The 15,370-nt window shown below is 37.1% G+C and overlaps 1 protein-coding gene across 1 annotated transcript in view; it reads right to left on the bottom strand.

Moving 5' to 3' along the window:
• Positions 1-300: 300 nt before the first annotated feature.
• The window catches only part of LOC121734058 (synaptotagmin-4), a 50,879-nt gene continuing 35,809 nt past the window's right edge, over positions 301-15,370 (bottom strand). Inside the window, exons 5-10 of the mRNA XM_042124466.1 lie at positions 6,683-6,817; positions 5,387-5,500; positions 4,987-5,098; positions 4,205-4,332; positions 3,694-3,886; positions 301-3,164 (exon numbers count right to left, since the gene is read on the bottom strand). Of these exons, the coding sequence (XP_041980400.1) occupies positions 3,048-3,164; positions 3,694-3,886; positions 4,205-4,332; positions 4,987-5,098; positions 5,387-5,500; positions 6,683-6,817 (799 nt within the window). The 3' untranslated portion in view covers positions 301-3,047. The remainder of the gene's footprint in view (positions 3,165-3,693; positions 3,887-4,204; positions 4,333-4,986; positions 5,099-5,386; positions 5,501-6,682; positions 6,818-15,370) is intronic.

Raw genomic sequence — 15,370 nt, 5'->3', positions numbered from 1 at the left:
GTAATAGGGGAGGGTAGGGAAGGGAAGGGAATAGGGGAGGGTAGGGAATAGGATAGGGGATTGGGCCTCCGGTAAACTCACTCACTGGGCGAAACATAGCGCAAGCGCTGTTTCACGCCGGTTTTCTGTGAGAACATAATATTTCTCCGGTCGAGCCGGCCCATTCGTGCCGAAGCATGGCTCTCCCACGTATAAACTTTTTTTAACTCATAACCTTTTTAATAGCTAACCGCTAACTACGTGTTCATTGCTATTTTTTTAATAAATAAAAATGTTAACGGGGAAAAATAAAACTAACAATTACTGTGAAAGCACCAGTCAATTTATTTACTAAACTTAGTATACAAACTTGATATTGGTGATGTGTCGTGCCGGGCTGTTTATCCAATCCCCCTTAAGTCGTACCGCATAAGACAAAATTATTAAACGATTTAAATCAATATTATATACAATTCAAATTATTATTCGAAAACTAAAATAAAATCATGAGAAATTCGAATGCGGTAACACTTAGGGCGGTCGTACAACGTTTGCTAAACTATAGCAGGAGACTAAGCGATAAAAAATACGAAAAAAATGTTCGTAACTTTTAAGTTTGTAAATCATTTGCTGTCACAGTAAAATGCAACTTGCCTCCTACGTATGTGCAGGATTCACAAACACATAGTCCACATTTTATTATTAGCGAATCTACTACGCGTTAACATTAACAAATTATAAAATGTAGTTAACAACTGAAGAGAAATCGTATCTTAAAATTAATACAATTAATTTTAGTAATATCGACTAAAATGTACCTAATATTCGTTATTTCGATGATATTTACAAATAGATTTTGGAATGTCTGAAGTATGGATACATCGAATATACAAGAAAATCGCTACACATTAAATGCACATTTACGAATTTCACATTGAGTTACTAAAATAATAAGCACGAGCCGGTGGTGCGTCGGTTAAATAAATACACATATACGAAATAGCTGCTAAGTGGTTCAATCACAGACTATATACTCGGGGTGTAAGACATAGGGCTGTGACAGTACATAAGGTATATAAGGTACGTGTGACTGCAAAGCTTCGTCGACGAGCCGTTATATATTCAATACATAGTTACTCTTATAACACTACTAGTATAAAATAGACTTTTCTCTAACCTAACATACGTTATGAAACTAATATTGTGAGTATCGCTCAGAATTCGCGATCGAGCCGCTATGAATTCTGAAATATAAGTTACCGATAAAAATCCTAAGTTTAAATGATTATCGATGATTTAAGAGATCTACTTCGCAAAATAACTTCTTTAGCATAAAATTTGACTGACAAAAATACACAGTATGATAATTGATAAGTAATGATTTAAATTTTTCTACTATCTACGAATATAATTTTCTTTTTACAATCCGAAATGTTTTACATTCAATTAATAAACATCGACGTGCTTATGATTTCGCTCGTTACGTAGTGTACTCGCTTATTGTAATATACGAATAATAACTTATGTAGTAGGTAGTTGAATTGTCTTACAATTAGATATGTGTAGGATCTGTTAAAGAATTTTGACGAAACACTGACTGCCTAAATTACCAGTAATACGAGTACCGTATTTATTGTATTGACCAGGCGCCCAGATGCTCTATATTTGTTATTTACGAAAAATAACTTTTTATTTTTATTTCGAGCACTCATAACCCATGGGGTAATATTTTATATTATGTTGGACAATACTTTCCGTTTGTAAATTATGCAAAATATATAAATTATTTAGTTAGCTAAATATTGTCAAGGAAAAGACGAATGCTGTAAAATATTTAAAGCTTCAATTGCACTGGACTGCAAACCTATATTTAAAAAAAAAAATTAATATTTTGTACTATTATCTCAAGCTTTTCGTTACTATACAAGACAAAGTAAAAATACTACCGTATCTGGTTTTGTAACGAAAAGTATTGCCAATGCATTTTAGGTGTTTCTCTACATTACCTACAAAATCTAACTTTGAGACAAGACTAACGGGCTTTGGAATGTGCGTTTGAAATAACACAATATAAAAGCAATATACAGCAACGATGTTATGAGTAGTTCTGTCATAAAATCAACTAAAATCTTGATTACTACATTTACAAGACATTTCTGCTTTCTCAGAATGAATTCTCTCGATCAATCAGCACCTTTACCTTATTAGGTAAAATGTTCATTGATCGAGACTCGAGAGAAATAATTCTTCAAACTGTGGTAAACAACATTTGTGGATAATAAATTAAAATGTCACAGGATTTTTCAGAAAAAAAAATCGTACCTAACCCCTTGATTGCCGCGCAAAAATATTACTGCACCTCGTTAATCGCTATGTGTCTGCTAGACCCGGTGCGGCGTTTTTTTTTTTCACATTTTGTTTATATTACATACATTAATTATATTATTAATGTAGAACATCAAATATTTAAAATTGATTATATCTCCAATATCTCAAGGGAAATTGAAAATATATTTTTGTAACCATAATTTACAACTACAAATAAAATTTAATTAGTTTTACTAAATCTATTTTTTACCAATTAAAGCTAAATCAAATTCGCCTGCTTCTGTACTTTGGCTTGTTATCCCAGTATTATTTTATAATCATTTTTTATTTTATTAGTTATTTATCATTTTAAACATTTTACATTCAATATTTTTTGAACAAAAATGCATAAAGTATGTAATATTTTGTCCTGTAAAATGTCGATAAGTATTTAGTGTTTGAAAAGATTCATTATGAAGCGTCGCATGTGACTTATGTAATGCACTGTGAATATGCAACGTCATGGAATGTCATTATATAAAAAACTTTTATCCTGTTCATATTCCTACATTAACATAAATTTCGATTTACTTCTAAGGGAATTGGGAATTGAGGTATTCGGAGAGTATTGCTCTTGTTCTGGGTTAATGTCTATGTGTGTTCGCGTGTTGGAATCTATGTAGGTATCAGTATGTCTGTTGTGTTGTGTGTGTATCTACAGGTATGTCTGTCCGTATGGTTGCCTTTTTGTCTATGTGTGTTTATTCGCGCAGCTTGTGCCAGTCGGCGATCTGGCGACGCGGCGCGTTCTGAACTTCACGCCAGTGGTGACGGGCACTGCCTGCACCCTCCGCGCCGAGTTCAAGCCGACCGATTACCTGCAAGAGAGTAAGATACAGTAAAATAATCTTAACACCTCCATCGTGGGTATCGCAGACACAATAGATTTTTAATTATCATGTGGTAGCCGGCTGCCGCTTGGGGATTGATGGATTAATAAAGAAAACTGGGAAGGTGTTGAGTTATTTTATATTTTATTTTCTTAATGGACTGACAACATTAAGACTGACGGTGTGTGTGATAATAAATAATCGCTGGCTGTGTACTAACTGAAATAAAAATGCGAACGGCATTCTCTTTTAATCCCAGAAGTTTTAGGAGCCTCACAATTTATGTCTTTAGGCATATTTAATATTTATTATTATTATGTTATCATTTATCTACCTTAAAGCAATGAGGATCAGCCTGGGTACGCTATGGTCCTTTCAACAGCTACCCTCTTTAATGCCGTGGTATAAATACCTCGTTCATGATAAACACGGTCCCAGTCGAGTACCAGCTCTAGCGCGACGTGGTCTACGTTTTGGTTGTTTCAACAACTACCCTCTAAGCTGGTGGTATAAATACCTCGTTCTTGGTAACACGGTCCCAGTCGAGCACCAGCAGCTCTAGCGCGACGTGGTCGAGCGCGGCGGCTGGCGCGGCCGGCACGTCGAACACGAACGACTCGTTAAACACCGGATTGAGGGTGCGCTTCTTCACGTGCGTCTTCTTCTTGGCTATGCGCTGCCCGTTGTACAGCAGGTACATCTTCACGTAACTGGAATTATTGAGTAGGTACCATATGTGGATATACCTTCAACATAGTTAACAATATTGTTTGTATTAGTAGCCATGATTAGGCAATGTTTTGTCTGTGACTATAAATGAGTAAGTGAGTGTCTACTATCCTTAAATCAGAGTGTCTATATTTTCGTTCACGAATTTAGCTTAGTTAGCTATGTATACAAATCTTTTTGAACTCGCGTCTTTAAGGTCGAAAGGGTCCAAAAAAGTCTTAAGTCTATCTTCAGGGTATTATTGCAACTCGTTATCGCAGGCGTTAACTTCCAAGCTACACTTAAAGCCCTCCACTTACGGGTCAGCTAATCCCGTGACGTCCATCTTGGGCAGGTTCCTGGCCTTGAGCAGCACGACAGTCAGCCGCGCTGCTGCCGGCTGCCAGCACAGCGACACCAGCAGCTCCCCGCGACCGGCCGTGCGCATCTGAAGATTGGAGGTTATTGTATAAACAATAACTCCAGTAACCGATTCGTTACTGGATAAGTAATATAGGATTATAGTTCCTTTTATGCAGAATCCGGCCTAATTTCCTAGCTGTTGTAATAGAACTATAGCATATTATTGTACATTTTTCTGTGAACCTAGGTCCATTTAATATTACTTACCAGTAATATTAAATTTAGTTTTCGGCTATGTGAAAAGCGTGGACCTAGGTTTATAGAAAAATGTACAATAATATGCTATAGTTCTATTACAATAGCTAGGAAATTAGGTACAATATAATACAGGTTGTATATTATGCAACAGTGTTATACGGTATACCACAGTCCACAAGTCTTTGTAATTATTAGTTTGCAGCTAACAAATCCTTCGATACTTAGGGCTTGTTTCACCACTTACTGATAAGGGCTGGATAGGCTATCCACGTCTTATCTGAGAGTTTAGAGTATCAGTCGGATAAGTTGTGGATAGCCTATCTGGCACTTATCAGTATTAAGTACAAGCCCTAAGTATCGAAGGATTTGTTAGCTGCAAACTAATAATTACAGAGACTTGTGGACTGTGGTATACCGTATAACACTGTTGCATAATATAGGCCCTTAGGAATCTGTGGTTCTACTAAAGTGTGGGCAATACCTTGAGGCTGCGCGGCTGTATCTCGCGGCAGAGCGCAGTGGGCTCGCCGGAGTGCAGCTGCAGCGCCGACAATGGCGCCACCACCTCGCCGATGATCTCATCACGCGAGTATCTGCATCATAGACAAATTAAGTGATAAATCACGAAAGTATATTAAGAAGCTATATTAGTCGCGACATCTGCACAGGCTTAGAGTAGAATTAAGAGAGTATAAGAAAAAGAGAGTTATGGATTTACATTTAAGCTCTTCAAGTCACTCATTGTAATTTTAAGTATACATACTTTAAAGGCGGGTCCAGTAATAACAGTCCCAAGAAAAAAGGCTATTTTACAAGCTTGCTCCTGGCAGGTATTCTACGAATTTTCTTTTCTGCATTCTAGTACATCACTAGCCTCCTACCTGTCAAAGCTGAGCACGACGAAGTGCAGCGTGATGGCGGCGAGCTGGTGCGGCGCGATGCCATAGAACGTGAAGTCCTCGTCGTACACCGGGCACCGGGTCTTGCGGACCACCCTGGAACGACAACGTTATATTTTGTTACTGTGTATTTGTATATAAGGATAAAGGTCAAAGATCGCTCTTCGTTTTCTTACTCCAGTTTCTGGGGTTTCTTGTTATTTTTTAATATAAAATAAGGGGGGCAAACAAGCAAACGGGTCACCTAATGGAAAGCAACTACTATCGCCCATAGACACTCGCAACATTAGAAGAACTACAGGTGCGTTGCCGGCATTTTATTGTTAACAGACCGTTCTGCGTTATTGATGTAAAATGTTAAGAAGTTCTACAAAAGAATATAATTTGTGAGGAATAACTTATAGCATTTATTTTACTGTGTTGCTCGTTGGGTGGAAAATCAATAGTTACCTAAAGGTCACATTATTATATTGTGAAAAAAATTTTAAGAAAATCACTTAACAACTCCAGACGCGAATCTTGCCAAGATTCAGGAACGCGGAGCAAAACAAAAGAAAACGGCTTGAATCTTTATCTCGTAAATTATTTTATTCATAACAAAATGATAAAGAATGCGAGATAAGCTCATTACTGATATTCATCTTCTTTAGATTGCATTTCAAGATTTATGAAAACAAAAGCTTTTGTTCTTTGTTTGTTTAAGATTATTGGGTCTCCAGAAAATGGGTCAAATCACAATATTATAACGTCGTCAAAGTAGACACGATAATAGAGAAACTAAAATAAATCTTATTATCTAGGGACCGGCCGCGACCGTCTGCGTCATTTTTTAAAATAGGTTTCCATTTTTAATACGACGCCACTCTGGGGATTGCAGCGAGAAATTATTATGCCGGGTTTTTCATATTTTGGTATCATCTATCAATTTAAATATTAATTTTCACATTACCATTGCAGCTGTTATCATAATATCTGGAGGCACGGCATAGTGCCACCCCGAGACGAGCCAAGCGATCAAATTTTGTAGGAGTGTCATTGGCAAATATTTATTTATAAAAGCAAATATATCATTCCACATAATTTTTTCAGACTGGAAGCTTAAAAATCAGTCTTTTCGAACTGGCCTCACCCCCCCACTATAATATAGAATCCTGGCTACGCCCATTGCACTATTAATTTCATACGCGAAAATTTGTTTGCAGCTAATATTACACATAATATCTGTCGCAAGAATCAAGATGCATATATATACATATCAAGTAATATTCATGGTCTCACCTGGTCTTAACCTTGTGCTGCTTGTCGGGCAGCAGCTGCAGCTTTACGTAGGGGTCTGGGCCGGCAGGCTCGCGGCCCGGCAGACCCTGGCACGACACCACCGATACTACTAGAGCGCTCTTCTCGTTCTCGTACCTGTGGGGTGTTAAGTTGGTTATAGTCATGGAAGAAGCATAATAATAATTAACCTTACACAATAAAAACGATAATATGACTTTTCGCTTTTTTCCAAGAATGATCCAATTTTCAAGGCCGAAATAACTTTCGTACAATTTTTGAACTCCACGTCCATAAATGCATGCTATTGACATCTTCTAAATTGACATCAACGGTCGTGTAGGTAAGCGGTAAAGATTAGTCTTATTTCTAAGTAAATTTAATAATATATCTTAGACCATAGGCCATTTCCTCCAGACTTAAAAATTATATCTAGACTTACAAAACAGACTTTACTCGTCCCTGAAGTAGCAAATTACGTTTGTACCATTTGTCGAGCTTGACAAGGGACAACTCACAAAGTCGGAAGACGAATAACAAATCCCAAAAGTTTTCAAACGGAACCTTTTCTCTGAGGTAAGAAATCAATCAAAGAATGTTTTCACTACCCGTGAATCAGGGGTGATATCTCTAAATAGTATAAAACAAAGTCGCTTTCCGCTGTCTGTATGTATGTGTGTATGTATGCTTAGATCTTTAAAACTACTCAACGGATTTTGATGCAGTTTTTTTTAATAGATTGAGTGTTTCAATAGGAAGGTTTATATGTATAACATATGCATAATATGGTAGAGAAACACTGATAATTTTAGAAGTTTCTAATGTTATGTCGTAAATAAATTAATTTTTTTGCGTTTATATTGCAAACGCTGGCTAAACCCTACGAGATAGATCAAAATAATGTACTACAGTATTGTACACCTTAATAAGGTAAACAAAAAAGTCCGCGATGGTATATGTCTATTTCTTAGGGATAACTCACAATAGCCATTTTTGTTCTTTACTTTTTACGAAAAATAATGGCTTATTTACGAAGCGATTTTAACAATTTACAACATTAACCCTTATCCAAATAAACATGTTTGGAAGCTAAGACATTAAATGTAGATTATAATTGTCTTTTACACTATACAATTTCGATCAATACTTTAGAAGTTTTCAAACGTATAAACTTACGCGGAATCAAAAAATATGTCGCGCGGCGGCGGCCGAGGGACATAGCGGTTACGGCGGAACCGGCCGGGGGCTCTCATAAGCTTCGGGCTTATGTTATTGTAGTAGATAGTGTATTTCGTCATTGTGTGGTTGTGCAGACGGTAACGCAGAGAAGCAACCACAGCGCTTTCTTTCAGATATTCATTGTTTCTGGTTCTTTGGTTTTTGAATTGTCGATAAAAATATATTTGACTTGGTTAGAAAAACGGACTTTTGTTTTTGCTTTGCGATTGGGTTATTTGTTGCTTTGTGGGTATTACTATACGATCATGCCTGGAAGACGTCGTCGTTCGAACATAGGTCGTAGTACAGTGAATGCCAAAAGAGCACGTTCAGCAAGAGATGAAGAATCGTCAACGGAACGTGAGACTCGCCTCAGCCAGAATAGTGATAGAAATCGGATACAGAGAGAAAGAGAATCGTCTGTAGAGCGTGAGGCTCGCCTCAGTCGGAAAAATGATAAAATTCGAATACAGAGAGAAAGAGAATCGTCTGTAGAGCGTGAGGCTCGCCTCAGCCAGAATAGTGATAGAAATCGAATACAGAGAGAAAGAGAATCGTCTGTAGAGCGTGAGGCTCGCCTCAGCCAGAATAGTGATAGAAATCGAATACAGAGAGAAAGAGAATCATCTGTAGAGCGTGAGGCTCGCCTCAGCCAGAATAGTGATAGAAATCGAATACAGAGAGAAAGAGAATCATCTGTAGAGCGTGAGGCTCGCCTCAGCCAGGATAGGGATAGGCATCGAATACAGAGAGCAAGAAAATCATCCGCACAGACACATAGCAACACCGAACAAAACGAACAACCAAACAGCCACAGACCCGAGAGAGTAACTAATTCATGGGTAAATAAAGAAAATTCTGCCAATTTTTGCGAAACTTTTATCGTTTACGCAGCACAATAGGAAAAATCACCCGATTTTGAAACATTCTTCATTGGTGCTCCGCTTCTATTGGTCTTAGCGTGATAATATATTATAGGCTACATCCTACTAATATTATAAAGGCGAAAGTTTGTTTGGATGTATGGATGTGTGGATGTATGGATGTTTGTTACTCTTTCACGCAAAAACTACTGAACGGATTTTAATGAAACTTTACAATAATATAGCTTATACATCAGAATAACACATAGGCTACAATTTTAACCGACTTTCAAAATGGGGGAGGTGTTATGTTCGTTTTCTTATATTCAACGATTACTCCGCCGTATGTTACCCGATTTTTATATCCACAAAAGTGGTGATCTGATGAAGGATCGAGGGAACTCCTCAAAACTTATAGGGAAACGTGTGGTGACTTCGGTTTCGTGAGAAGTATTCTAAGCATATGCTACCAACAAGTAAAAGTTTGCACCGAGATATACCTGGTATACCGTGGTTCGGAAGGTGCTGAGAGAACTCCTGATTCTTTATAGATACAAGTTTGGGAGTTTCGGCGTTGTTTTAAGAACAGGAACCATATGCTACTATGCAAATTACATTCATCATCATCATCATCATCATCACTACCATATTATACCATTTCATAGTCTTTTAGATCGAGACTCGAGTTTGTCAAGCGATAATTTAAAAAAAATCTTTATTTTATTTCTAAAAATAGTTTGACTACAGGCTATATTATATAATATATTATCACGCTTTGGTCGTATTAGTCTTAACTAATACGACCAAAGAAACTCAGGAAAATGCGGGAAAAACGGGGAAAATATTTTTTATGGGAAAATGTACGGTTTCTGTAAAATTCCTAATTTACGCGGGCGAAGCCGCGCGGGACATCTAGTATTATATAAGGTCAAAACAATTGAATCATTATTTTGATTACTTTGACCCTCGTTTTAAAAAGTTGCGACAGGATTAATCATGAGAGATTAAGATGCAGCTAGATACAGATAATTATTATGACTTTCTTTCAGAAGCGGTCTTCGCTTCTTTTTTCTTCTTTCTTCTCTCTAGAGAGTCTTACCTCTAGGTAAGAATAATAAGATCTAGTTTGTAGAAGGTAGACAATATATCACATAAGAGATGATAATAGGAGAGGAATTATTCTTACGCATAAAGTTTTTAATTGTCTCATCAGTCATCACACTTACTTAATGTAATCCAGAACATAAACACCAATATTCAACATTCCTTGAATGTCTAGTATATTGATAAAATATTCGTTTATCGTCTTTTATGAGTCGGGAACGAAGCCTTATTGATTTTGTCAGGGCTCCGTCTATATCGGGACTCGGGACTTGTTAACTCTCCTTATTCGTTGACTTACTTACATGTTTGTTATCGTGCTTAATGTCTACTAATTAAATTGTTATTTCGTGAGCTTAGCATAATTAAATTGTTTCATTTGATTTATAGTTTTAAGGTTAACCGGAAATACAGAAATGTAACTATTACAAATGCTACTTTAGTAGATGAATGTTGGATTAGTTTTACAATGTTTATTGTTAAGTATAAAATAAATCTTATTTTGTTGATTTAAATACGAAGGATTACGACGTACGTACAGAAAATTTGAAGAATAAAAAGCTACAATGTAGTTTTTATTATTCGTAGCATGCAACCCTCAAAGGAAAGGAGTTTTGGAGTAGTGTATACACAAATTTTGAATATGGGGCCCCCTCTATATTTACATGCGTATTTCGTTTTTACTCACTGTATTACAGGTCTTAACTATAATTTAAGCTGTAATAAGCTATATCACCCACTAAATTAGCCTTCTACGGGTAAAAACAAATAGAATCTAAAAACAGGCGACCGTCAGAGCCCCACAGCCATCATCAATAAGTTCCGCAGTAAAACATCGCCGCCGCTCGTAAAACTTATACGACTTGTATTTATCGTCCCCATCACTCTAACTGACCTTACAAGGTCATTCCAATATCCTCCTATGCCTTATTTGTTTTTTTTTTATCTTTTAAAAAGGTCAAATTACCTATTCTTAAATATTTGTTTTTTTTTCTAAAATTGGTTTTAATCCATGTGTGTGTGTGTAATCTTTTCTTCTTCCGTTGTTACTGCTGATCCACACTCGCGCGCGTCAGCGCGCCGCGAATCGCGGCGCGGATCGAGTATACAGCCAAATCTGCTGACCCACACTCGCGCGCTACAGCACGCCGCGAACCGCGGCGCGGATCGCGCATACTGCCAAATCTACACTAATCTACACTCGCAAAGTTCGCGACATGTCCGAAGTGTAGTTTGCGCTCTTGAGCCGTATTTATCTTACTTTATATTATAAACTAGATGGCCCGCGCGGCTTCGCTCGCGTAAATTATTAGGAATTTTACGAAAATCGTACATCTTTTTGCAACAAAATAGCTTATCTCTCTTCACGTAGTCTACTCTATATCTGTGCCAAATAACATACAAAATTGCTTTAGTAGTTCGTGAGATAAACCCTTGCTAATAATTTTCTATCTAACACAAATTTTTTTTTTTATCGGACCAATAGTTCCTGTGATTAACGTGTTTAATCAAAGAAATAAATATTTTTTAAATCGCTTGACAAAATCGAATCTTGATCTAAATGACTATGAAAAGTACCAATGGGTCATAATAGGCTCATAATCATGGGATGCATATAACTTTATAAGGTATAATATGGTAGTGATGATGAATGTAATTTGTATAGTACTTAGTAGCATATGCTTTCCGTTCTTAAAGCAATGCAAAGGAGTTCTCTCAGCACCTTCCCAACCTAATCATGGTATACCTTGGTGCAAAATCTTACTTGGTGATTGCATATTATGCTTAGACTACTTCCCACGAAACCGAAGTCACCTCATGTTTCCATATATATTTTGAGGAGTTCCCTCGATTAGTCATGGCTCCCAGGTTTAGATCACCACTTTTGTGAGTATTGTAACAAATTGGGATGATACTCTTTACGCCAAAAGAAAAAATTTGAAAATCGGTTCACAAACGGCGGAGTAATCGTTGAATATAAAAAAACGAACATAACACCTCTCCCATTTTGAAAGTCAGTTAAAATTGTAGTCTACGTGTTATTCTGATGTATAAGCTATAATATTATTATAAAGTTTCATTAAGATACATTACAGTAAATTTTGCGTGAAAGAGTAACAAACATCCATACATCCAAACAAACTTTCGCCTTTATAATATTATAAAGTATAAAGTAATAAAGTATACAAAGTAACAAAGTATTTAAAAGTAATAAAGTATAAAGTAGGATTAATTATCTGTTCACTAAACAATGCTGGCATGTCTTGTATGGCAAAAGCCCTTATTAAAATAAATATTTAAAAAAAATATCTTTGTCGCGGGACAGAAAACCGACAACAATCAGGGAACGGGCCGCGAAGTGCGAAACATATGCGAATCGGATCTCTCACTCATGCTTCGCAGGAATTTCGCGGCGCCGCGGCGTCGCGCACGGTTTGCGCGCGAGTGTGGATGAGGTCGGGGAACCAGCCGCGAAGTGCGAAAAATATGCGAATCGGATCCACACTCACGTTTCGCGGAAATTTCGCGGCGTCGCGCGCGGTTCGCGCGCGAGTGGGGATGGGGCCTTACAATCTACGTCATGCTGAATGGAATTCCATATTTGAATAACATTTAAATTATGTATTCCAAAAAGGGCACAGATTTTCGATCAATGTGAAATGTCATGCTATGGAACTCTACATTTAAATTTGGAAACTGATTCGTATTTTTTTTTTGCCAATGATGAACAACTCCAAAACAAAAAATGATTAAAATACAAACAAACACAAAGAGAAAAATAATTGAACAGCATCAAAGTGTTTCAAACAAGATCGATATCTCGTTAACTTGCAAAGCCTAGCTCCGACTAAACAAAGCTCTATTTTTCTCTTTTAGATACTTTCCCGGTAACATTTTCGCGGTAGACAAAAGAGTAACCTGGGTAGTTTTATATTTATAATAGAAAAGACAATATACAAAAGAACTAATTGCTTTTGCCTTTGCGCACTTAAATAATACCTACAATAATTACAACTGTCTAAGAACCAATAATAGTGCTTATATAGATGATAACATGGTTTCTAAAGTTTTCTAACAATCCATCTACTAAACGAAAAACCAAACATCGTCCTTCTCTATTCACACCCACGCCCGTCTTTCGTATGCCAGGTGAAAAAGGTGGACGCGGAATCATCGCCAAGTTAGTTTTACTATGAATAAAACACGAACTATAACGATTACGAAAAAAGTATTTTGAGCAAATTTAGGTTTTATCAATGCTTTTTTAGAACTATCGAGCATTTATTCAGTAATCGTGTTTTCGTTTTGAGCATTTAATCTTCATGAACTGAAGTTACTCGTGTAAAAAAATTAGTTTTCTAGACGTTACAGATTTTGAGATCTAGGTTTAAGTATGTATGATGTCAAGTTAGGGTCAGGTGCTTTGATTGGCATTATGTAAGAACCAATAAACAACTTTGTTGAATATTAGGTATATTTGTTTCACATTCTATTGCGAATGGGGGGGGAGTAGCAAAGATTCAGGGCCTAACTGTAGCATGCCGCCTCGCTTGGTCGAAATACCTTTCCTTACAGCCGTATTCTTGCATTGTTATTTACTGAGGCACAGTATAGCAATATTTAGGGATATGTCACATTGCTATACTTTGACTGAGGGTACCTGTCTAGGTTGTAAGGTAAGGGTGAGCAGCCCCTTTCCTGCAAATGACAAACTTAACAATAGAGGAGTTTCCATAGACTATTTTAGACTGCTGTCATGTTCGCTATTTTACCTGGAAGTGACGTCACAGTGCAACAATGGACAATGTACATAAGGGTATGTACACACAGTATTGATTTTCGCGGATGAATGGTGTCTGTACGTTTACAGTCATTAGACGTAACGTGTTGAGTAAACTAGGGCAGCGGGCACCGTTAAATGTTGAAAATATTTACTAATTTTACATTCTCTACCAGCTATTTTCGACGACCTCTGTGGCTCAGTGGTGAGGGCGTTGGTAGCTCAAGCCGGGGGTCGCGGGTTCGAATCCCGCCGACGGAACAAAAAGTTTTCGAAGTTCCTGGGTCATGGATGTGTATTAAATATGTGTATCTTATAATACAAATCTTAAATGTATGTATAGTATAAAAGTATTAAATATTATATTTCCGTTGTCTGGTACTCGTAACACAAGTCATTCAGGTACTTACCACGGGGCCAGACTGACGTGGTGTGAAGCGTACATAGATATTATTATTATTATTATTATTTAAAATAGATTTGTCTCGGCTTTAACCGGTAGAATGAAGCAGGTACGGGCGATTGCCAAGTATCCTGTTCATGTAGTGTGAAAAAAGTTTAATTGGTATGAGTTGAAGGGAAGGATGAAGATGAATTAAGGAAGCGGCGGACTATAGAGCAGGTATCTATAACGATTGACTTTTGTAACTGTATATATGTGTTTTTGTGAAGGTCAAGGGATTTAAGTGCAGCGGCAAGCGTTTTTGGAATAACACCGGTTGAGGAGATGACAATCGGGATTATTTTTACTGTGTTTTGATGCCACATTTGTTTGATCTCATCTGCGAGCGGTATGTATTTTTGGATTTTTTCTGTGTGTTTCTGTTTCAGGTTGTTGGTGTTTGGAACGGCGACGTCTATAAGGTAAGTGGTTTTTTCAGATTTAATTGTGAGGGTCATATCTGGTCTATTGCTTAGAATGGTGCGGTCTGTGACGATATCGCGATCCCAGTAGAGTTTTACGGAGTCATTTTCTAGAACGTTAGATGGTTTGTATTTGTAGTACGGTGTATGCGTATCTATAAGGTTAAACTTGATTGCTATTAATTGATGTATATGTTTGGCTACGTTATCGTGACGGTGAGTATATTCTTTATTTGCTAGTGAACTGCATCCTCCGGTAATATGGTCTATTGTCTCAGTGGTTTGGTGGCATAATCTACACTTATCAGTTTCTACGAATTCTTTGAGGATAAATTTGGAGTAGTTGCGAGTTTTGATAATTTGGTCCTGTATAGCTATTAAAAACCCTTCTGTTTCACTATAAATGTTGCCCTTAGTTAACCAACAGAATGACGCGGCTTGATCGATATGGTCCTGGCTTAACTGGTACGGAAATTTACCATGTAGAGCCTTGCTCTTCCATTTTTCTATTTTGTTGTCAATTTTAATTATTTTATTTTGAGGGTCAAATTGGTCATTATTAAACTGTAGCGGTGTTCCAGAATGAGGTAGACTTACAATGGCTTTATGGAGTGGGCTTGTGTTAGCTTTTGTCTTGAAATATTTTCGGAGGTTATCTATTTGTGTGTAATGTAGATTTTTTATGTCTATAAAGCCACGCCCTCCCTGCTTCCTCTTTATTGTAAATCTTTCAACTGCTGAATGGATGTGGTGAATATTGTGTTTGTAACAAGCGGTTCGGGTTGCGGTGTTGAGAGCTTCCAAATCAGTGTCAGACCACCTGATAATTCCAAATGAATATGTTAATATAGGGATCGCATAGGT

The sequence above is a fragment of the Aricia agestis genome, chromosome 15, assembly GCF_905147365.1.
Source record: "Aricia agestis chromosome 15, ilAriAges1.1, whole genome shotgun sequence".
NCBI classification, from domain to species: Eukaryota; Metazoa; Arthropoda; class Insecta; order Lepidoptera; family Lycaenidae; genus Aricia; species Aricia agestis.
Note: the sequence above shows the minus strand (reverse complement) of the source record. Positions and strands in the feature narration are given on the sequence as shown.